At 41.9% G+C, this 24,554-nt stretch overlaps 1 protein-coding gene across 1 annotated transcript; it reads left to right on the top strand.

Annotated features, from left to right (window-relative positions):
• The first annotated feature begins 832 nt into the window (after positions 1 to 832).
• On the top strand, positions 833 to 23,816 carry ZGRF1 (zinc finger GRF-type containing 1). The gene is made up of 28 exons (XM_054392387.1): positions 833 to 853; positions 973 to 1,053; positions 1,193 to 1,249; positions 1,687 to 1,872; positions 2,220 to 4,419; positions 4,709 to 4,791; positions 5,437 to 5,535; positions 6,059 to 6,232; positions 7,431 to 7,536; positions 7,623 to 7,729; positions 8,126 to 8,276; positions 9,141 to 9,781; positions 11,123 to 11,261; positions 11,790 to 11,974; positions 12,671 to 12,858; positions 13,959 to 14,092; positions 14,396 to 14,542; positions 14,689 to 14,803; positions 16,095 to 16,354; positions 17,475 to 17,634; positions 18,090 to 18,167; positions 18,780 to 18,927; positions 19,645 to 19,772; positions 20,308 to 20,431; positions 21,421 to 21,597; positions 21,704 to 21,838; positions 21,998 to 22,259; positions 23,704 to 23,816. The coding sequence occupies exons 1-28, from the start codon at positions 833 to 835 to the stop codon at positions 23,814 to 23,816; spliced, it is 6,399 nt and encodes a 2,132-aa protein (XP_054248362.1).
• The last annotated feature ends 738 nt before the right edge of the window (positions 23,817 to 24,554 follow it).

The raw sequence follows: 24,554 nt of genomic DNA, 5'->3' as shown, positions 1-24,554 counted from the left end.
GATTTGCTCCTGGTTTCATCATCATCAAAAGCTATTTTAAAAGTTACTGTGATCTAATTTTAGCTAAGTAAAGAGGCTTCACTTCATGGGTAACTGGTTTTGAGAGTTAGTTATCTTTAACATAAACATGCATGGGCAAGTCTGGACTCAATAAGCTTGCACAAAATCATTCTGTCAATGATTTTTTTTTTTTCCTTCAAATAAACATGTTTAGGGTAACTTGTTAATTCTGAATAGCCATATGAGCTATGGTGTTTTCAGAGCTGCCAGCCATTTGTTTAAATTAATTCACAGTATCACAGTATATCAGAGGTTGGAAAGAACCTCAAGAGATCATCAGGTCCAAGCCCCCTGCCAGAGCAGGATCACTTAGGGTAGTCTGCACAGGAATGCATCCAGGTGGGTTTGGAAAGTCTCCAGAGAAGGAGACTCCACAACCCCCCTGGGCAGCCTGTTCCAGGGCTCTGTCACCCTCACTGTAAAGAAGTTTCTCATGTTGAGGATCAATTCCTGTGCAAGTTAGAAAATATGTTGACATCTATTAAAAAAAAAAAAAGAAGCCATTTTTAAGCATTTTTTAAATTAGATTACTTTCAAGGTTTCTCTTCACAGTGCCTCCCTATCAGCTATACCCTACTGCTTTGACACTGTCTTGCATGTAGCTCTTTTCTTTGGAGGGAAAGAAAAAACAAAAAAGGGAAGTGATATCTCTCTTTTGTCAGTATGTTTCCTTCACAGCTGTAGTGGGTTTTAAATATTTCCCTGTCTCTCAGGCTGTCTGAAGATGTGAATATTTGTTAAGTAAGCTGTTGGACAACTGTTTGCCCAAATAATGGATTCTCAAGAATTTACTGTAAGTAATATTTAATGCTGTGTGCAAGTAGAAATAAATTAAAAGATACTATAGCTGCTTATTATTTAATTATTTTCTTTCTTCTTCTTGTTCTTACATTTTTTTCACATTTACAACAGGTATTATACACTCACCAAAAAATGAAAAAATCAAAAACGTGGCAAGATGGAATTCTGAGGATTAGAACTGGTAGAAATAAGGTGAACTACTTGGATTTAACTTAAATTTGGATTTAAATTAACCTCTGGATTTAATATCACCTGCTGCTGGAACTGTCAGTGGCAGTCTAGTTGATCTGTGAGGTAAAATCCATTAATTTATTTTTTTTTTTCATTTCAGGCTATCTTGTTTGATGATAAAGGACAATGCTTGGAGAGTATTTTTATCAGTTCTCAGGTATATTTTGTTGGAAGTTAATTTTGTTATGCTTGATTGTAGTTCATGTTTCAGGAAGCATTTCAAATTGGTTACAAAGTTTGGTTTTTTACTTCTTATGGATATGAAAGTAGAAAAAATAAAGTAATTTTTCTTATTGTGGATATGAGGATCTGCTGCAATGTAAAAAATGGAAAGCAAAGCTAGCTTTTATTTATTGACAAGTCCAGAACTGATGTAGAAGTTTTATGGAATTTTATCCCTTTTGGGTAAAAGCAGAGTATTAGAGCACAACTTGAAGCTTAGTGCTAGTGCTTTATAGTCTGTTTGAAGTATTTATTTGGCAGCTGTGATATATACTGAGTCTAAATCTCAGATATTTTGACATTGAAGTATTTAGAAGACTTCTTGTTTCTTTTGTTGCACCACTGTGTACAAACTGCTGCTCTCTTTTCTAGCTGAATGCTGGAGATAGCTTAGAAAGTGAACGATATTTGATCACAGTTGAAGCACTAAAAGTGAATGAAAAACCTTTTGAAGATCAGCCAAGAAGAGCTGAAACTCCAGCAGTGGATAGAAATGATGTGAAACCTGCTGTACTGCCTCCAAGACATCTCTCTGTCGGCTTGAAAAGGAAGTTTACAGTATGTCCTTGTTTCAAAAGCTCTGTCTGGTGTTAACATGCACTTTAAAACACAAAAGGCACATCTTTTAATGATTGCTAACTAGATAATGTCTTGTTGGTTGATTGTTTTTTTGGAACCATAAGCTAAAATATGTTGTTGGTAGCTGTTTTTCCTGGAGTTTACTAAATCTGGTTGGTTTGGCAAAATTGATATTTCTGTGTCTGCAATGCAAATCACAAGGGCTTGAGATTATTTTTGTAGTCTGTGGAATGGTCAGGTGCTGCTTGATCAGAATATGGTTTATGGAGCGTGTCCTCTTTTCACTATTTGGTTACAAAATGTGAAGCTGATCAATTCTCTTCTAGGGCTTCCAAGGGCCACGGCAAGTTGAAAAGAAGATGTCAACAATGGAAGATGGAGAAAGCCTAACAACATTTGCTTTACCAAAGCAGTGTCAGGGTACTTTGCCATCCACTTTTTATGTCTCCTCTCCATTATTTTCTACAATTTGCAAGAAGGATGAAGATGCAAATCTTCCTGCAAGCTTCCATGAAGATGTGTGCATGGCTAATGGCAGGGAGCACGTGTCTCTCTCCTCGCTGCTTTCAGCTCCATTTCTTGACAAATGTGAGGAGATGGAGAAGCAAAACCCTGGTCAGTCCATTGGGAAGCCAGAATCTCCTCTAATCACTGGGCACACCCAATCCAGTGGTCAGACAGCTGGTCACAGGGCAGTGTCACACAACATCAGAAGCACAGCACAGATCATAGCTCTTCTGAAGGCTAAACCGACACAAGGATGCAGAGAGCAGCCAACATCTCAAGTCTCAGAGTGTCTTCCTAGGTTTCAGGCATCAGAAAAGGCAGACATTTTATATGATCAAAAAAGCACAACCCCACCTGCTTTTACAGGTGACCCTGCCGAAAGACTCACTCAAAACAGTCAGCACTTGCCTTTTACAAAGGGAACTGTACATGGTAAAAAGGAATGGAATGCTGAAATGCTTCTAAACTCAGCTGAACAACCTTGGGGTAAAGAATTTACAGGACAGAGACATGACCAAAACACAAATAATTTAAGTCAAGAATTACAAGATTCCTGCAGTGCCAGTAGTTGCTTCGTACCTGAATCCACCATGACTGTCACAATGAGGGACAGTCAGTTTGTCCCATCCTCAGGGGATGTTTCATGGTCATCAAGTCCAATCACCTTTGAAACAAATCTCTCCAGATACAGGGAGACTGGTGGTCTTCAGGAGGATTCATCTGTGAAGTTGCAAAGTGAGCTTCAGTCAAGCCAAAATTCAGAAACAGTGCCCAACGACCTGGAGCTCTCTGTGGACAGAACAGTGACTGAAATGGGAGTTGTAAAGGAGGAATTCAGTGCACATGACAAAGACTGTGGCCCAGGTGAAGAGGTGATGGAGGTTAGCTTTAATCTAGTGGAGGCTTTTGATTTTAATGACACAGACAATCAAGACTTGTGTGAAAGAGATGTGGATAAGGTCACTGAAGGAGACAGACTTTCACAACATCCGGATTGCCTAAAGGGAGAAGATGTGGTACAAAATGCTGCATTGGGACTTAATTCTTGCTGTGAAGTAGTGACACACAGTAAAAATGAAGTCAAATGTTCAACACTTGATGGAGAGAATGATGGAAATCAGTGCACAGGGGATAAACCATCTCAGCTTTGTGACAGCAACAGCAGAGATGCAGGAAGAACTGCAGAAGACTCTGCAAACCAGACCAGAATTGAAGGGGAGCTTTTGGGTGATGCACACAATGTAAAAGAGATGAATGAAAATCAGTTAAGGATTGAAGGCACAAACAGTAAGAGGGATTTTGATGGCTATGCAGCCCATACCATTAATGGCATGTCCTGGGTAAAAAGCAAGCACTCAGATCCTTTCCCTGGTGACTCAAATGTTAACGAATGTCACCCTAAAGCCAGCATGCTTGAGAAAAGTGAAAATATTTCATGTATTTCTACCAGCAAAGTAATTTCTGCAATGGCCAAAAGGACCAAAGAAGATGTTACACAGCTTGGATGTATGAAATCCTCAGATGCTGATTTAGGACATTTGTGGGGTACTAAGAGTGATGACATTAAACCAGACAGTCCTTTGCTGGCCCTGTCACAAAAATCAGATCCTGGCTGTGACTCACTCCAGTATTTTCCAGAAGACCATCAAAAGGTAATTGTTATTTCAGATGAGGAACACCCTCTCATTCCCAGAAGTTCTATCTATCCTTTAGGAAAAGGCCACTTCTCTCCAAAGGAAACAGCAATAGGTGAAACCAAGTTTGGACATGTAGAGAGCACAAATGCCTTTCATGAAGCTTGCAATGGTGAAAGAATAGGAATGGATTATCTGAAGTGCACAGCGATGGCTGAAAATTCACCAGAGCTCCCCAGTTTGGTAAACAACATTGCTCTGATAAGAGCTTTGACTGAACACAGCACAGCATTAGAAAGCTTACAAAAGATGGAGGACAGTAGTAGCACATTACATGAAGCAGAGACTTTTAAAGAGATACTTGAACCCCTTGTGAAAGATGAAGGTTAGGTCAGCTTCCATTTTAAAGTGAATTCTGCACTTCTTTGATTCCTGTGCTCCTCTCCTGCTGGGCAGTTCATATCCAGCAATCATACTTGTGGAGTGATAGATTCTGAAGGCTCTCTCATAGCCATTTTTAGTGTTTAAAGCTCCAAGTCTGTGTCTTTGCTTTAGTTCAGCTAAATTCTGACTGTGCAGTTATTTGCATGGGTAAAGGGTGCAAGCCCAGTAAATATTCAGATGTTTCCATGTAAAAAGTACTGTAACTTATTATGCTTTTCTATCTCTTGTAGCTGTAGAACAGTTTACAGAAATGCCTTACTCAGAAAGTGTAGAGGCTTCTTCCTGTTCCTACTTTGATTCTTCTGGCCTTCTGGTAATCCAGTTTTGACTACCTATGTCTGTCTTTACAAGATGATAAATTCATTTTCCACAAGGCTTCTTGAATAAAATTCTTGATTTATGAAACTGTTAGGGGTTCAGCTAGGAATTGCTTAGAGGCATCAGCTAAGAGGCTGATGGTAAACAGATGTCCTCTCCCAGACCCTATTGCCAATACCTGTTCAGAGGGGGCTAATATATGACAAGAAATCTAATGCCAATTGTAATCTTTAGTTATGTTTAATATCACATTAGTATGTCTGCTGCTTCCCTACTCCACCTTTTACCATCTACTTTTTCTTTCACTACCTTTTTGAATGCATGGCTTTCCTAGGAGTTGTAGCACTTGGGCTGAAATCCTCTGGCAAATCTGTTCATGCTTGATGCTTCACATTGGATTTTTTTCCCCCCAATGCTATTAATAGTTCAAAGTGAAAGAAAGATTTTACATTATTCTTTTTGCCCTCTCCCATTTGAAAAGCAATCAGTTTCTTATGCTGCTATGGATTGTTCTGGCCTCCCAAAAAAGGGCTGTATTTTTAAATGCTTGCTTTTGTATAAATAACAGCTACAGCTTAACTTTTCACTCTAAATGGTTGAATTGTTAGACTAATTAGCTTTTTGGTACTTTTCTATGCAGCCCAACTGCATGGATAATTTATTACAGAAGACAGAGGAATGTATTCTACCAGTAGCAGCAGCCCAAAGAAACCCTGGGACATCTAACTGCCAACCAATGGTACTATTTCTAGGGAACTGAAGTGTAAAGAACAGAGTTTCTTATATTTCAGTTCAATGGTTTATTATTTGCAATCACAGAATGGGTTTGGGTTGGAAGGGACCTTAAAGATTGTCCAGTTCCAACCCCCCTGCCATGGGCAGGGACACTTCGCACTAGCTCAGGTGGCTCAAGCCCTCATCCAATATATTACAAAAAGTCCTAATAAATATTTAACCAGTCTCATAATTGGTTTCTCATCACTTCTTAGTACATTTGCCTGGGGGATGTTTTCCACTGAGGGTTTTAAACTCCCAATTTGACAGTAAAGAAGAAGATTAAAGATATGACATCAGATTAATTCTGTCTTGAGAGAGATTTGTACAAAAACTTTTATTTGCTGCTAATAAAAAGAAAGAGAAAAGCATAAATATTTCTTTCTCCTGCAGTTTCCAAGAGATTATTTTTGTTGTATGTTTGAAAAGTATCTCTGCTGACTGTAAAATAGTTCCAGACCAGTTAATAATTGCAGTATATTGTGTAGCCTGTTGCATTTCAAGGGCACAAAGTAAAAGGATCAGCAGCTAGTGAGGTCATGTTGAGAGCTCCCTGCTCACAGCCAGGATGGCAGCAGTACCCTGACAATACAGAGTTTGCAGCTGAGACGTTTTTGTCACCCCTGTTTTCAAGCAATTCTGTCTTTTCTGACTTCAGACAGGTAAAACAATTTTATTTTCCAAGTCATTCTTACCAACCTTAGTGAAGAAAGTATCCTGTAAATGCAGAATTGATTTCTAGAATGCTACAATTTTATTTAAAAAAAAAAAATCACATAGTGCTTTGTGGTTAGAACTTTGCAGTTAGACAATTACTGTTATTCATCTTTGTCACAGGGCTGTGCATTTGCAAGATGCCACTGGTTTTATTTCCCTTTCATCAGTTTCACTTCAAAAAATGGTCCTGATGTGTGAGAGATTTCTTCCAGAGAAAAGCTGCAGAGGGGTTTATGATGATTGTTTCCTGTAGTAGTAAAATAGTCACCTCACCTGGATTTGCATTTTTTTATATATAGCTGTTAGAGAGTTCCAAAGCAAGGGTTAAAAATTTCTTTCTTTTATTATCATAGAATGGCTCAGGTTGGAAGGGTCCTTAAAGATAGCTACTGCAACCTCCCTGCCATGGGCTGGGACACCTCTCAACTAGACTCAGCTGCTCAAGGCCTCATCCAGCCTGGCCTTGAACACCCCCAGGGAGGAGGCAGCCACAGCCTCACTAGGCAGCCTGTTCCAGAGTCTCACCACCCTCACATTGAAGAACTTCTTCCTAAGATCCAGTCTGAACCTACTTTAAACCATTCCCCCTTGTCCTGTCTCTAGACACCCTTATGAAAAGTCCCTCTCCAGCCTTCCTGTAGGATCCCCTTCAGGTATTGGAAGACAGCTCTAAGGTGCCCCTGGAGTCTTCACTTCTCCAGGCTGCACACCCCCAGCTCCCTCATCCTGTCCTCACAGCAGAGGTGCTCCAGCCATTGGATCAACTTTGTGGCCTCCTCTGGACTAACTCCAGCAGCTCTGTGTCATTCTCATGCTGGGGACACCAGAACTGGACATAGTATTTGAGGTGGGGTCTTACCAGAGCAGAGTTAAGGGGCAGAATCCCCTCTCTTGACCTCTGTTCCTCCTGGATGCAAAGAAACATGATATACAATTATTTTTTTCCTAATGCAGTACCTCTGTCAGTATTTAAATATGAAGGAATTTTTTTTTTTTTTTTTTACTTCCAGAATGGGCTTGAGATCCTGAAGAATTCTATTTGGAAATAAGATTTAGCAATAAGATTTACACAAAGATAGTATCTTTATAGAGGATTAACAGGTCTATTTCTAACAAGATTTTCCTTATCCTTTTTTGTTAAAGTCTGCAGGCTGCTCCAGAAGTCTCCATGGGGATACCACCAGCTTCATCAGAGAAGAGACTTTTCAGAAGTCAAACACTATTGAAGAGCCAGGCCTAGATCAGTCCCGTGAGTAGAAGTAAAAGTAGAATGGCAGTGATTCACCTCACAATTGTCATCCTGTATGACTTGTGCCCATGGTGTGTTTCTCCTAGCACTGCCATTGAACATGTGTTCTGAAGTTCCACCATGGGCAGTATCAGGCTCACCTGCATGTTCTGAGTGGAGAGAAAGGCAGTGGACTTCGTGGGAACCTGACAAGGTGTGGATTGCCTCTGGCTTCCAGGTCTTTGGGCCTTTATTCCTTGTGTCTCATGGCAGCAATTTCTTAGTTTTGAAACTTTTCTCTTAACTCTTAGACAAGAAATTCTTGACAGAGAGGGTGGTGAGGCCCAGAGACAGGTTGCCCAGGGAGGTTGTGGATGCCCCCTCACTGCAGGTGTTCAAGGCCAGGCTGGATAAGGCCTTGAACAACCTGGGCTAGTAGAAGGTGTCCCTGCCCATGGCAGGGGGTGTTGGGGCTGGATGATCTTCAAGGTCCCTTCCAACCCAAACCAATAGTCACCAAAAACCCCTATAATAAAATAGTCACCAAAAACCCCTATAATAAATTTTTTTTTCCAGTCATTCATTTCATATGTTAATTCTTCATCTGTAGATCGTTCCATCAGCAGAACTGACTTCATCACTTGATCCATACTCTACAATTTCTCCAGCTTCAGGAAGTAAAGAAACTACTGGAGACATCCAGGAACCCCTGTTAGATGCAATCTTGCCAAGTGACCCAGAACTTACAGAAATGTATTTCAGTAAGAAATTTATAAATGCACTTTACAGTATTTTCCCTTTGAAGTCTGTGAGGGTTTTTGAAGCACAGTGAGCTGCAGTACAACAGACAGTTCCCTGGGCACTGAAATACACTGAGCTCTGTCTGGGGAAGTAGAGTTGGATTTGTGCTTGTCACATTTTTTTACAAGGGGATGTTTTGCTTTCATTTTGAAGTCTTCCAAATCATCTGAATTAGTCCTGAATTCCATGCCTCCTGCCCTTTATATTCTTCTGAAAGAGACTTCAGAAGGTTGATTTAATTTTATAAAGAAAAAAATCAGCCTCTAGTTTGAGGGGGAAAAAAGGCTGTAAGCTAGGATTCTATTCCACAATAATGCTTAAAGTTATGTTCTTTATAGTTGTCTTCCCCCTACTCAGCTGTGCTCTGACCCCTGTCCAGCTGACACCTATCCATGACTGTCCTTTGTTATTGGCTGTGAATTTAGTCCAAAGCTGCTTGTGACACTAGAAGCCTGTTTATCTACATTGGTTATTATTAATTTACACAGTTTTGGGAATGATCTTTTGGGGAATAAGCAGCAAATGTTAAGCTATTTGTTTTCCAGCTGGCAGCTGTCACTGACCTACCAAGAATATCAGATTAATGACCTCCAAACCACAAAAATGTTTAATTTCTACCTGTTCTGAATATATAGATCCAAGTGTTAAAAGAATCACAGTTGAAATCCCTCATGTTGAGTGGAAATGCAGTATGCACAGGCCAATTAGAAGATGGGGCAGGAAGAACTTGGAATTCTTTCCTTCTCTTAGTTTTTTGTACATCTGACATTAATGTGCCATCCATAAGTGCTACAAGTGGCCTGTAAGGTGTATTTGCCCTACAGCACAGAAGAAATCCAGCTACCCAGAGGAATGTAACCTCTCAAGAGTCAAATCCATGGTTAAAACAAGAAGTCCATTTGTCACTCTTCCTGCCACTGAGAAGATTCCTGATGCAGTTTATCCAGTTGACAAGGAGGTCCAGCAATCTTTTGGTTCTTCAGCAGCCCATTTAGGCAAGGAGTCAATGGTATTTCCTGTCAATGCTTTTGGCCCCGAGGACAGAAATTATGAAACCTCTGTGTTTGGAGAGTATACAGAAGATGGACAAAGGGAATCTGTACAACCAGTGTTCCCTAACATGACTCCACAACACAGACAAAGCAAGTGGCTGAAGTATCAAAACAGTGCTCAGTGTGACTTGATAATGCAGAACAGCAATGACAAGGAAGTGACTGATGACATCTGTGCTGAGAATGTCCTTGGAATGCTGCTGGGTGACACAGAAGACAGCTGTACTGCAAAGAAAAGTGCTCTACTGCCAGCAAAGAGCATGCCTGGCAAATGCTGTCCAAATGCCAGCAACCAGGATTTGATTTCAGAGAGGAAGTCACTTTCTCTGCACTTAAATCGGACACCTTTGGCTGAAGCAACACAAAAGGTGTTAAGTCATCTGAGCTGCCACACTGTAACAGGAGACAGCCAGGTGTGTAACTGTTCAAGCAAATACAGTTGTAAGTGACAGAAACCCATTTTTCTGGGCAAAGTAACTGCATTTATCTGATTTCCTGCAAGATATTATCAGCACGATTGGGTGAAATGTTTCTACATACGTAGTGACACAAAAGCCTCAGCTCCAGAGCAGCAGCTGCTAATGTATTTTTTTTTTTAAGTGCTGTCAGTCACCCTTTGTAAAGGTAATTCTTTGGTGCACACAGTGCCAGGTTTGGATTTTTAATCTGGATGTTGATGGTAGGAAGGTGAAATTAAAACTTCTGGGCTATTTTGTCATGTATAATTGGTAAGAAGGTGTTTCCAATAAGTGTTTTTCTTAACTGTGAAAACAGCATCATTTTAACAAGCACACATCTGACAACATGATTCTGAGTTGCTTAATTCATTCTAAAGCCTTTGAAAGAGGTGGGGTTTTATTTATTGCTGTCAAGGGACAGATTTTTAACTTCATGGTACATCCTAAATGACAGTCCAAGGTCTATCCTATAGCTCCAAATATACTTAATTTTATTCTTGTTCTGGTGCCCCAGCATAAGAGGGACATGGAGCTGCTGGAGTGAGTCCAGAGGAGGCCACAAAGATGATCAGAGGGTTGGAGAACCTCCCCTATGGGGGACAGGCTGAGAGAGTTGATGCTGCAGAAGAGAAGGCTGCAGAGAGACCTTTGAACAGCTTCCAGTCCCTGAAGGGGGCTGCAAGAAAGCTGGGGAGGGACTTTTGACAAGGGCTTGTAGTGGACAGAACAAGGGGCAATGAATTGAAGCTTGAGGAGGGGAGATTTAGACTGGAGATTAGGTAGAAATTCTTTCCAGGGAAGGTGGTGAGACACTGGAACAGGTTGCCCAGGAGAGGCTGTGGATGCCCCCTCCCTGGAGGTGTTCAAGGCCAGGCTGGATGAGGCCTTGAGCAACATGGGCTGGTGGGAGGTGTCCCTGCCTATGGCAGGGGAGTTGGAACTGAATGATATTCAAGGTCCTTTCCAACCCAAACCATTCTAGGAATGTACAAATACTTGTTCCTGTACTTAGGGTTAACAAAGTCTGCAAACATTTAGGGTGAAAGCAAGTTGTATTTTGCTTTGAGAAAACTGATTCTCCATTGACAGTCATCCTTAAACTTCTGGTTGCAGAATGAGGTCTTGAATTATTTTTTTTTCTTGTACTTATTGTACTTCTTGAGAGCACAGTATATGAGAGAAAAAAAAAGGGGGAAGAAAAATTGACAAGCTTGTCATATCTCTACAGTGGGCATTTACAAAATTGGTCTCACTCAAGTTTTAATGTTTGTTTTTTTTTTTTTCCTCTTTTTTTAGGCCATAACAATTTCTGAGTTATCTTTTCCTCCTGTGGACAAAGTAAAACACACCAATCTTCCCAGAAGACAGATTTCCATACCAACTGTGTTTCAGTCTCACTTTCACTACAAGCAGATTTTTAAAGCAGCTCTGACAGGTATGTCTAACTCCATGCTCTGCAAGCTGCTGGCATTTTTCAACAGGGGATTTCTGGAGCCTCACAAAGCAGGGTGAGAGAGAAAACATCAACATCATCTCTTGGAACAACTCCGTGTTTTGGTTTGGATTTATGTACTGAAATATAATCAATCTGGAGCCAAAACTGCACAGACAAACCAGCAGACCAGTACACTGCTGTTCAGCTATGTAACCTTCTGCTTCTTTCCCAGTCTTTAGATTCCTGTTTAACCTTTTTTGGGTGTTTCATGTTTACAGTTCAGTGTTTGGATCATTTGGAGTCCTGTACCTACTGTGTTTTGAATGACAGTAAGGCAGTGAGAACAAATTAATTGCAGGGGCAATGAGAGAACTTTGCAGGTTACATGGCTTTTAAGACTCAGGAAATTTTGATTCAGATTTGGGATTGAAAGATTCAAATGAAAACACATTTGTTTGAATGCTGTGTATGTGTGAAACCATGAAGGCTGTACTAATTATTCTTTTTATTCTTTTTTTTAATATCAAGAGCAATTAAACGTCATGCTCTTTGAGTCATCACAAAGATTACACAATGCTCTCTCCAAAGTGGATATATCATTCTACATTTCACCAAAAGAGGGGCAAAGTGAGAGCAAAGAAAGCTGTGTTCCACTCTGCAATCACAAGCAACTTGCTAAGGTGGTGATGGTCAAAAAAGAAGGTCAAAACAAGGTGCTGTTTCTTCCTTGTTTCTTTACAGGTTTGGGCTGTTGGAGTTCCAGGTCAATTCTGTATGATTTACAATTGATGGTTAAAGTGATGTGTTAGGGATCACTTTTAAAAATCAGTTTTAGTGTCCAGAACTGTTTACAGAATGGTGTTGGAAGGGACCTGAAAGATCATCTAGTTGCATCTCTCAGCCACAGACAGGGGTGTTTTGTTGATGTTACAGTTTTGTCCACACAAACAGCTTTATGTATGTAGAGAGAAAGACCCAAATTAAAATTTGACTAGATTATAGGGGATTTCTGTAAAAAATAGTTACACACACTGGCTGCAGAAGCTGAAAGCTCTGGAAATGCATTTGTGTTGTCACTGTATTGGGCTAAAAAACACAAGTGGAAAAACTTTCTCACTGTGAGGATGCTGGAACCCTGGAGCAGGCTTCCCAGAGAGATTGTGGAGTCTCCTTCTCTGGATACTTTCAAAACCCACCTGGATATGTTCCTATGACCTGCCCTAGGTGATCCTGCTCTGGCAGGGGGGTTGGACTGGATGATTTCCAGAAGTCCCTTCCAACCCCTACCATTCTGATTCTATGAAGGATTTCTCTGATTATTTCTATAGCAGCAAGCACTGCTCCAGTGCTTGACTTTGTTTTACTGTGCTAATGGTCTTTTGGGTTTCCTTCTCCCCTCCCTTCCCTAGGGTCGTTTGTTCTATGCCTGTGATGCCCCCAAAGCTGAGCAGTGCTCGTTTTTCAAGTGGATAGAAGATGTGAACCCCACACAGACAAAATCCAGACCAGCTGCAGTGCTTCATGATATAAAAAGCATTGGGACATACCTTAGAAGTCAACAGATCTCTCTCTATGAGGGATGCCAGCTTTTGGTGAGGTATTCTGAAGCACTGTGCAATTTCCTCAAGTGCTGTGTGAATTGCAGGGTTTGTAGAGATTCCAGCAGCATTTAACAGGCACTTGCACCAAGTACATGTAAAGAGGTTGTGTGTAGAAAATGTAAAAGCCAAATTACTGAAGGAATAAAATTCACAGCAGTGGTATTTCAGGTCAGCACTCTTCAAGAATCAAAACTGCTTAGAGTCAAAGGATGGTTTGGGTTGGAAGGGACTGCCAAAGGTCATCCAGTCCAACCCCCCTGCAGTCAGCAGGGACATCCTCCACTAGATCAGGTTGCTCACAGCCTACTCAAGCCTCACCTTGAACATGTCCAGGGACTGGGCCAAAGCTATCTTCCTGGGCAACCTGTTGCAGTGTTCCACCACCCTCATGGTGCAGAACTTGTTCCTCACATCCAATGGAAATCTGCTCTTCTCTCATTTCAAACCATTGGCCCTTGTCCTGTCACTGCAGGCCTTTGGAAACAGTCCCTCTGCAGCCTTCTTGTAGCCCCCTTTAGGTACTGGAAGGCTGCTCTAAGAGAAGCCTTCTCTTCTCCAGGCTGAACAACCCCAGCTCCCTCACTCTGTCCTTGTAGCAGAGGTGCTTCTGATCATTTTCATGGCCCTCCTCTGGACCTGCTCCATCAGGTCCATGTCCTCCTTGTGTTGAGGGCCCCAAAGCTGGATGCAGTACTCCAGGTGAGGTGTCACTGGAGCAAAGTGCACCGGACCTGCCAGCCACACTCCTTGTGATGCAGCAGCCACAACTTGATCCCTTGCTTTATGAAATCTCTTGAGATTGTTGCATTTGAATCCCTGCTCATTTAATCTTTCCTAAGAGAATTTTATTCTCTTAGTGATTCTAATTTTCATGTGCTGCCTTACTGTAAGGGAGACAATGCTGAATAATTGATGGCTGAATACAAAAGAAGTAGTTACTATCAAGATAAATACATCTAAAAGTTTGGTAATGTAAGGTTATAAACAACCAGTGTGATCTGTGCTCTGTAATTTGGTTCAGTCTGTGGAACTTGCTTCTTTTTGCTGGTGAATGCAAATTGTTCACATACTTTTTGTTACAATTGCAATTTAACAGGAAAGCCTTTGAAACTCAAACCCAAAGGTATTGTAAATTCAAGAAATTTATGAACACACCTGAATTTGAGGATTCCAAACCTAAATTATACCTCAAACTAAGCAGGAAGGAGCATTCTTCTCTCTATAGCAAAGGTAAGCAAATCTTTAGCATCAGAAGGATTTGTCTGTGCCATGTTGTACCTTTTTAAAGCTTGAATTTGTGATCTAAGGAGAAAAATCTATGGAGAAAGCTTTACTTTACCATCAATTTCAGACTGTAAGTACTAGAAGGGTAAAATATTTATCCCTTTTAGAACTGAACTCTTACTGAGGCTTTAACATCCCCTAATTCCACATTTCATTTGCAGCCTAGTAAATGCTGAGCTGTTTTGTCCAGCTTCATTTTCTTAAAGACAGCAGTAAAGAAGCTTATGAGAACTATGTTTTTTTTGACAGATGATATTTGGGTCATTTCAAAGACTCTGATCTTTGATCCCCTTGATACTTTCATTGCAAATACTGCTTTCTTTGGCCCATCCTCCAACAGTGAAGTGGAATTGCTACCCCTGAAAGGCTACAGCCCCTCAAACTGGAAATCAAACAGTGAGTTCTACACCAAATCATTCAGACCTGTGGGGGGAAACAACTGTTCTAATTTCTCTTGTGGCACTTTGTAATTCATTTATCTAGCTGAACTTTTGTCTACCTTCATTTTTTGACTCATTTTATGTTTTTTGTGGCCTTTTCAGCCTGTGTTCATGCCTTGCTGGTTTGTAATGCTAGTGGTGAGCTGACATCTCTAAGAAACATGGAGGAGCACTTCAATCCATCTTCATTACCACTAACACCATATCTACTAAAAATGTAAGTTACTGTTGCAGTGGTGCAGCAGCATGACAATAGGAGGGAGCTAAAAAACAAACAAAACCACTACTGAATTTGCCCTGTTGTAAAGTTAGGTGAGCATCTCCATTTAGCTTGGAGTTGCTCCATCACCCAGTGACTCCTGCCCAGCAGAGAAGAAGGATCAGGGAAGGGAGTGAAGGCCCAGAGGTTGCAATGAAAATGGATTTAATGAAGCAGCCAAACTGAGCCCAATACCTGTGTAAGGTATATAAAGTGGTACTCGCCCCAGTGAACATACAGCAGCCACAACAGGAAAGCAGTCCTTAGGAGAAGAAGGAAGAAAAACAGGGTCAGGAAGAGTCCCATCTTCAGCAGACTTCCCCTTTTATATTGTGAGTGATGCTCATGGTCTGGGACACACCTTTAGTCAACTCCTGTCAGCTGCCCTGGCTGACTCCAAACTGCTAATGGCCTGCAGCCTGTGGCTGGCCTGGGATTCTATCCCAACCAAACAGGACAGTAAGAAAAAAAATCAAAATCAGCAAGAAGGAATGAACTGTTGACAATGCACTTTTCATTTTTCTGAAAATGAAATTATATTGGTTGGGTAACTTTTAACTTGATTGTAAAGATTTGGGGTTTTTTGTTAAAACTTACCTGCAGCCCATCTTTTACAACCCAGAGACTGACACTGGGCATTACTGTGCCCTCAGACTGATGTACAGTTACTGACTGATCAGCATAAAGTTAAGGTAGATGCTTCACAAGGGTTCAGGGGAACTATTTTTCCTTATCCATTTTAGAGTTGCTTGGCAGAAAGGAGACCTTAGAGCAGCCTTCCAGTATTTGAAGAGGGCTATAGGAGAAATGGAGAGGGACTGCATTTAGTGACAAGATGAGGGGTGATGGTTTCAAACTGGAAGAAGCTTAATTTAGATGGGACATTAGGAAGAAATTTTTCCCCATGAGGGTGGTGAAGCACTGGAACAAGTTGTCCAGAGAATTTGTGGAGATTCCAAGCCTGGAAGTGTTCAAAGCCAGGTTGGATGAAGCCTTGAGCAACCTGGTCTAGTAGGAGATGTCCCTACCCATGACAGGGGTTGGAACTAGATGATCTTTAAAGTCCCTTCCAATTCAAAGCATTCTGTGATTCTGTAAGTACTCAAGGGCAGCAATATGTCATGGTGCAGCTACTTTTGTGTCAATTGTTAATCATAAAGCCTCAGCATGTCAGTGTTAGCTGAGTAACAGTATCAGAGCCATGAGACCCAAATTACACACCTGCTTCTGACCATTGTATTTTCCTTAGGGATTTTGGTTCTGAAAATGCTACCAAGAGAGTCAACAAAAGAAAGTTCATTCCACCTGCCATCAGCCTGAAACACACCATGAAGTCTGGACCTGTCAGCACTGAAGAGGCACTGGAACTAGCTACAAAGATGATCCAGATGTTCTCATTGAACCCTGATCAAGCTGCATCACTGATTCAGATAGCTCAGATGATGACCTCTTGTGAAAACAGCAATTCAGGGGAAGAACATCAGACCCTCCCTGTCACAATCATACGTGGTATGTAGCAAATAATTGTGACATTTGGTGCTACTGTCTCTGTGTACAAATGCTAATCAAAGTGATGAACTAGACTTGTTTCTTTAAGACAGTTCCAGACTTCCAGAGAGATTCTTATGTCTAGGTAAATGCTGACTTTTCAAATGTAGTGCAAATGATGACCTTGACATTATCCCAGAATCTCATCATGGTGGGGGTTGGAAGGGACCCTGGAGATCATCCAGTCCAATCCCCCTGCTACAGCAGGGTCACCCACAGCAGCTTGCCCAGGATCACAGTGGCCAGGTGGATTTGGAATCTCTCCAGAGAAGGAAGACTCCATAACCTCTCTGGGCAGCCTGTTCCAGGGCTCCACCACCTTCACTGCAAAGCAGTTTCTCCTTATGTTTAGGTGGAATTTCCTGTGTTCTAGTTTGTGCCTGTCACCCCTTGTCCCGTCACTGGGCAGCACTGAGAAGAGTCCAACCCATCCTCTTGACACCTGCCCCCTCAGACATTGATAAGCATTGATAAGATACCATCCATCCTAGCATCCATTCCAGCATCCCTTCTACCAGCTCAGAGCTTTGGATCCTTAAAGCTTGCATCTGCCTTCTGCAGGATTTTCCATAAGCATAGAGTTCTTTCCTAGCAAGAGCTGTACAAAGATCAGAGTTATTTAGTGTTTCCTGCTTACTTCTTTTCACACTAAACTCACTTTTTGCCACATATCAGCTTTGCTGAGTTATCATATATTTTTTTTCCTACTACACGTCAATCCTTGCTGGTTTATGCTTCCTTCTATCTTTGTTTCACCTCTCTAATTCCTTATTCTGTACCTAGGGACATGGTATGAGGGATGTGCATGCAGATATTTATGTTCTGTGTTGATGAGCCTCCTTAGCTACTGCATGTATCAAAAACACTTCAGCTTCCCCTCTTTAGTTCTTTTGGTGAACTTATTGCAGGTAGTGTAAGGCAACTGATTGCTCCTGGACACCTGGAGCTGCTGAAGCAAGTATGTGCAGTGTTTTACAGGAACCACATATTATTTCATAAGATAAATTCAAGTCATAGCAATGGATAAAAACTGTACCTTCTAGAAAATTCTCTCCTTTATCTTTTTCCTCCAAAATACCAGGTGTGTTTGGAGCTGGCAAGAGCTATCTGCTGTCTGTGGTCATCTTGTTCCTAGTGCAGCTCTTTGAAAGAAGTGAAGCTACACAGGGTCCAAGGCCAACTCCATGGAAACTTCTGATTGCTTCTTCCACTAATGTTGCTGTTGACAGGATACTGCTGGGGTAGGGTGCTGAGATTTTTACAGGCTGTTCCAAGAAAAAAAAGGCACTTCTCTGGTAAAGATAATTGTGTTGGTATTTCCAGGGAATATTAACAGGGCAAGGAAGGATGGAGAGAGAGGCTGAGGCAAAGAGTCAGACTTGAGGAGCTTCAGCATGAAGCCAACATGAAATAAACTCAGTTTGGAATGAAGGCAGAGAAAGTAAAAGGAAGGAAAGAAGTAAAAGAAAGGAAGGAAGGGAAAGTAAAAGTGGAAGAGTGCTTAGGAGAGGAAAACCATAAAGGCATTAAGCATTTATGAGACAAATCATGAGGCCATTTGATTTACTTGGATTGTGTGGCCCAAGTTACTTCATCTGGTTAACCACTAAAGCATTTTAGAACCACTTTTGAATGCTTCAAAATTTCTTACTTATATATCTGTAATGTTTATCAGCATTTCTCTCTTTCTTTGAAGTCTCCTTGATCTTGGATTTGAGGATTTTATCAGAGTGGGAAGCATTAGGAAAATCACCAAAGCAATCCTTCCTCACAGGTAGGAATCTTCCTCTTGGAGGGATCTGAAGCAGTTCTAAGATTGATGGTGGTATGTAGGCTGTAAAACTACTGTTTGGAAGTAATTCAAAATGTGCTATGGTGGTAAGAACTAGGAGGAAATAACCATAAATTTAATGTTCAGAGAGTTGATAGTTAACAACTCATGAATTCAGGACTACTTCCCCAAGTTATCTTTGCTGTAGTGCTCTGAGGTTTGTCCTTCCCTTAAAAGCAAGCAATCTACATGGTATTATCAACACAGTTTGAGAGAACAAAGTAAAGTTCAAGATTAACAAAGATGAGATTTCCATTCCTTGCACATACCAAGGATGTAAAATGGTCAAAGACTTAAAAACTTCTCAGTTCTTCTGCTCTGACACCAGCTGTGTACTTGGAGAAGACATTTACTCCATGTATGTCTCTGGTGGGGTGGTAAGGTCTGAGGTGGTGGCATAGAGGTCTGTTTTAAAACATCCAGGTCTATGTCAGCTGGATTTGGGATAAGTTAGGACACTGTTGTGTATACAGTAAGGTAATTTACCTATATTGGGTGTTCACCAAACCCTGAAAGCATGATTATTGTCAATCATGTTATAAAATCTTTTTGAAGTTTGCATGCTGGCTCAGGAAATGACAGTGAGCAGCTGAAAGAGCTTCTTGCTCTCTTGAAAGAAGATTTAACTCCAGCTGAGAAAATCTATGTAAAGAAGAGTATCGAGCAACATAAACTGGGGACCAATAAAGCTATACTGCAACAGGTACAGTCAAGATTGATGGGATGGAGGGTGGGGATTTGCTGTATCTTATCCATAAGGCTCAGCAAAAGCATCCTGAGCACAGCTTGTCTGTGCTGACACCTTCACACTAAAATTTATATAGTCATGAAAGTAAAGCACAAGGACTGAGCTAAATCTATCCCAGCACCGAGTATCAACTGCCAGGAAAAGTAACTTTTCAGTAGGTATTACCTTTCCTGTAGAAATATCTTCTTGGTTTTTGGTCTTGCCAGTTATTTGCCTCTTCTCCTCAGTCCTAGACTCAAAAAAAGTCCCAGCTTGTAGTCAAGCAACTACAACAAAGCAGATCTGAGCAATTTGCTTCTTGTGCTTGTTCCCAGTGGTCATTGCTGCCACTTTTGCTGCTGGGGCTCAGAAAGTTTTGGAAGGTCGTGTAATCTCAGCTCTCTCTCTCTCTCTACCAGACCAGATCTGGTCACACATGAATCTGTGAATTATTCTAACACAGAAACAGCCCAAGAGTAAGAAACGGTAAAAGTGGATCCATCTCTGTGCCTTTTACTAGAATTTGGAATACAATTTTTTGATACTCAGTGAGTACAAAACAGGATGCAGCAGAACTAAGAATCAACTTGAGTGTATTCTACTGCTGGAGCTATGGTGACATACTGCACAGGGATTAACTGCTACCCGATCTGCACAACTTCTCTACCCATTTTCCCCTTGCTAATAACCAAGGTAAAAGTGGTTGGAGTGACCTGTGCTGCCTGCCCATTCCCATGCCTGAACACTCTGAAGTTTCCTGTAGTGATGCTGGATGAGTGCAGCCAGATGACTGAACCTGCTTCTCTCCTTCCTATTGCAAGGTACAGACTTCCTCTTGTGTTCCAGCAAAGAACTTCAGTTAGCAGTGCCACAGCCTCAAAGAATTGCTAAATTTGTATATCTTTTTAAGAACATGAACTCCAAGGTATCACCTTAAGAAAGCAAGAAGAGTCATTTTAAACTGAGGTCTGCTCTTGGGTGCCTTCCTGGAGTTACCATTTCCTTTAGGTGGCTTTCCTGAGCAACCACATTATTTTAATTGTGGAAAGAGGGTGATGGGGAAGGGAGCCTGATGGAAAGCAGCAACCTCTGATATATAAACACAGCACACACATTCACAGAATGAGAATCCCAGCATGGTGGGGGTTGGAAGGAGATCATCCAGTCCAACCCTCCTGCTAAAGCAAGGTCACCCACACAGCGGGTTGCCCAGGATCTCAAAGTCCAGATCTCTCCAGAGAAGGGAGACTCCACAACCTCTCTGGGCAGCCTGCTCCAGGGCTCTGTTGTTATGAATAGTCTGACACACTTTTTAGAACCTTTTTTTTTTTCCTATTTTTTAACATTCTGCTTTAGGTTCCAGTGTGAGAAGCTAGTCCTTGTTGGAGACCCTAAGCAGTTACCACCAACTATTCAAGGGTCCGAGAGTGTTCATGAAAAGGGGTTGGAGCAGACTCTCTTTGACCGGCTTTGCTTAATGGTGAGCACTACTGACCACGTCTTGAGGGTGAAATTGTAGGGAGCTCTGGTTTGGATGGCAGAGGATCAGTGCCTCAGCCTGGGGTTTGATTCAGCAGATTCTAGTGCATTTCTCTGTAAATGTCATTTTCACAGTGCATGGAGATTTGTGTGTCGGTGTGAGCTGAAATTCCCCCCCCACCAACAATAACCAGGCTAGCCCAGTCTGGAAGCAAATGAAAAGCTGTATTTACAAAGCAGAGTCTAAAATCTACAATGAAATGCAATGAATATGTACAAATATACAAAATTCACAACATTCACAAATATATACAATCAACAGAAAAAGCACAATCGATCTCCCTTTGCTTCCCCCCAAGGGGACCCTCCCAAAGGGGCCTCCCTCTCCCAGGAGCTTCCCCCCCAGACCCCCCTGGGCAGAGAAGCAGAGTTGGTTAAGCAGAAAGTTGTTAACTTAGCTGCCAAGGTCAGTGTGTTATCTTCAGCCAGAAGAGAAGAAGAAACAGCAGCCAGACAGCCCAGCAACTGCCCCCACTGCCGAACGCAGAATGTGCAGAGTGCCTACTTTGTTTTGGGTAATAGTTCTTAAACATTTCTATCTATCCAATGGAAGTGTTTAGAACAATTGTTATTTTGCTTTCTTACACCCAATAGTGACTTATTTACATTCTTTCACTTTCTCTGTTCTCAACTTTGCAAGGAAAAATTAAAAAGACAGTTTCAAACCATCACAATTTGTAAGCATAACAAATGTGAAAACCAGCCCCGGGTTTTGCCTTCTGTCCAATCCAGGCAGAAGAACCAAGGGCTGCAGTATTCGATCTAACCCCTGTTGAGTGAATGCATGAAGGTTAAGCCAGCAGGAATTGTTTCCACTTTCTCCTGTTTGGTTTTTGGTTGGTTTGTTTGGTTTTTTTTTTAACTAGCTGGCATTGCAAAATATTTAGTAACTCTTTTTCCTGTCACCCTTTCTGTATCCCAATCCCTTAGGGACATAAGCCAGTACTTCTTCGGACACAGTACCGATGCCACCCTGCCATCAGTGCCATAGCCAACGAGCTGTTCTATGGAGGAGAGCTGATAGATGGTGTTTCTGAGAAGGAGAGAAGCCCTTTATTGCACTGGCTTCCAACACTGTGTTTTTATAGTGTCAACGGGGTTGAGCAAGTAAGTTTTTTAACATTTTTTACCTAAAAAGTCAGTATTGTAGTTTGACCTCCATTCTGTTTCTGTTTGCGAGGGTTAAACTGGAATTCTTCTTCCCTGTTCCCAGATGGAAAGAGACAACAGCTTTTATAACATGGCAGAAGTTCATTTCACAGTCAAGCTCATCCAGTCACTGATTGCAAGTGGGATCCAGGGGTCTGCAGTCGGTGTGATCACCCTTTACAAGTCACAGATGTATAAGGTTTGTGTAGTGTACCATCAGTAAACCACTTCTCTTAAAGGTAGTTGTTTCTTCTAAAGGTAGGCTCCATTTATCCCTTCACATCGTGTGTGGATGCAGGCTGGTGAGTGTCTTTGCTAGGAGCACAACTCCTCACCATCCACATTCCTTTGTCTGCAGATCCAGGCTGTGCTTCATGGGGCACACTCTGAGGCTTTTGAACTGAAAGCTGTCCAGGTGTCCACGGTGGATGCATTCCAGGGGGCTGAGAAGGAGGTCATCATTCTGTCATGTGTAAGGAGCAGGCAGATGGGCTTCATAGACTCGGAGAGGAGAATGAACGTCGCGCTGACCAGAGCAAAGAGGCACCTGCTGATCCTTGGGCATCTGGCCTGCCTGAGCAGGAACAGCCTGTGGAGAAGAGTAATTCATCACTGCAAAGGTAAGCTTTTGCTTGCTTCTGCTTTTGAAAGTGTGCAGCTCATTTTAAACTATCTGTAACAGTTTATGGTGTTTACCTGCTATATATTGTAGGTAGTGTGTCATTATATAGTACACACGTTAGGTACCATAAGGAAGGTTCTCCTGCCCCTGAGTCCACAGCTGGAGTGCTGGGTCAAGTTCTGGGCTTTCCAGTTCAAGAGAGACAGGGAACTACTGGAGAGAGTCCAGCAGAGGCTACAAAGATGCTGAAGGAACTGGAGCATCTCTGTGAGGAGAAAAGGCTGAGAGTCCTGGGGCTGTTTAGGCTGGAGAAGAGCAGCCTGAGAGGAGATCTTCCCAGTGGTGATCAGTAGCTAAAGGGCAGGGAGCACGAGGATGGTACCACACTTAGCAGTGCTGCCCGGCAACAGGCACAGACTGGAACTCAGAAAGTTCCACCTAAACATAAGGAGAGTCATTTTTGCTGTGAGAGTGCTGGAGCCCTGGAGCAGGCTACCCAGAGAGGTTGTAGAGTCTTCTTCTCTGGAGAGATTGCAAACCAACCTGGACATTGTGATCCTGGGCAACCTGCTTTGTGTGACCCTGTTGTAGCAGGGGGGTTGGACCGGATGATCTCCAGAGGTCACTTCCAACCTCCACCAGTCTGTGATTCTGTGAAAACAGCACATTTATTACATATAAAATAAAGGCAAATGCAAGGCTTTGCATGTGTGTGAGTTGCACGTTTGCAATTTATCTGCAAACTGGTTTTATACCCAAAGGGCATTTGTTAGCCAGTAATGGGACTTCATTTTCTTCTCTTGCTGCCTTACGCTGCCTGTCTCCACCCCTTGCAGCATTGCTAGGAGCTGTTTAAAATGCCTGAACACCCCCTTGGTTCTGTGAATCTCTCTTCTCTCTGTGGTGCACATACTTTGGGCTGAGAGGCCATAGTTTCCCCCTTCATTGCACTTGAGTGAGTCCCTGGGAAATGGGACAGTTCCTATCTCCTTCTATTAGTTACATTTCGGTATCAAATCTTCTGTGGAGATTTATTTGAGCTAGAGAGGTGAGAAATGGAAGTGTCCAAAACTCTAAAGTGCATTCAATAAACTCTGGCTGAACCCAACTCCCCAGGGTACCCAGTGAGGCTCCTTTCCAGAGGGGCACAGCCCCTTTTGAAGGGGCTAGAGCCTTACCTTAGCTGATACTACAAAAAGGGAGCATGCAGTCTCTGAAGCAACTGATAATGAATCTGCAAGAATAGGGACCAGAAGAGTCATTATTTTATTTACCTGCTTGGTTGACATCAAGGTTGAACTCTGAAGAATGATTTTCCAAGCAGAACCACTGCAGCCATTGGATCAGCTTGGGGAATAGATGTTCACATCACCACAGGCTAATTACCTGGTGAATGCTGAAAAGAGAGATGTAATTAATCCTGCTCTTATTGCTGCTTCCAGGATGGGAAAATGGATTACAACATGTAAGCCAGTGTGAGCAGCAGCTAAACAACATTCTTAGGTGCTACCTGGAGAAATGGAAAGAGGAACAGAGTAAGAAGAAGGAAAAATAATATCTGCACCTATTTGCTGGAGCAAGCACAAACTGCATGTCTATAAAAACTATCAGAAAAATTATCTAATATTTATATTTATTTAATGTGGGAATTCTTGTTTGTATCTCAGTGCACTGATGCTTCTGTTTGACCCCTGGTTTGTATGACTAACATTGAATAAAGTTACTTTATCTGCTTGAGAAACAAAATTCTTTTATGCTTACCAAGCACTTAATTGTATTGTTAGTGTTTCATTAGTCTTCAGATTAAATAATATATACAGCATCCTAGAATCACAGAGCTCCGAAGGTCATCCAGTCCAACCCCCCTGCAGTCAGCAGGGACATCCTCCACTAGATAATATTGCTCAGATCTCTGGGGATGGGGCTTCAACTGCCTCCCTGGGCAACCTGGTGCAGTGTTCCACTACCCTCACGGTGCAGAACTTGTTCCTAACATCCAACCTAATCTGTTCTCATTTCAAACCATGGCCCCTCATCCTATCCCTGCAGACATTTGCAAACAGTCCCTCTGCAGCCATCTTAGAGCCCTCTTCAGGTACTGGAACGCTGCTATTAGGTCTCCCTGGAGCCTTCTCTTCTCCCTTATATCTTAGAACAATTCTGTCTTGCATAATTACAAGTAGGTGATACCCAGGAAGCAGCTTGGCTAAAACAATTTATAAAACCCAACAGAATAATTTTGTCAAAAAATAATTACAAGTCCTTGGTCTATTAAATCTTTGGATCAAACAAA

Source organism: Indicator indicator, chromosome 25 (genome assembly GCF_027791375.1).
Source record: "Indicator indicator isolate 239-I01 chromosome 25, UM_Iind_1.1, whole genome shotgun sequence".
NCBI lineage: Eukaryota > Metazoa > Chordata > Aves > Piciformes > Indicatoridae > Indicator > Indicator indicator.
The sequence above is the reverse complement of the archived record's forward strand: the minus strand, read 5'-3'. Positions and strand labels throughout refer to the sequence as shown.

Excerpts from the sequence above, each read along its gene's own strand:
- ZGRF1 (XM_054392387.1), top strand. The coding sequence starts at position 833 with ATGGATTCTCAAGAATTTACT. Across the intron at positions 9,782-11,122 it reads CTGTAACAGGAGACAGCCAG|GCCATAACAATTTCTGAGTT; the intron begins GTGTGTAACTGT and ends CTCTTTTTTTAG. Across the intron at positions 18,928-19,644 it reads ATAAAGCTATACTGCAACAG|GTAAAAGTGGTTGGAGTGAC; the intron begins GTACAGTCAAGA and ends CTAATAACCAAG.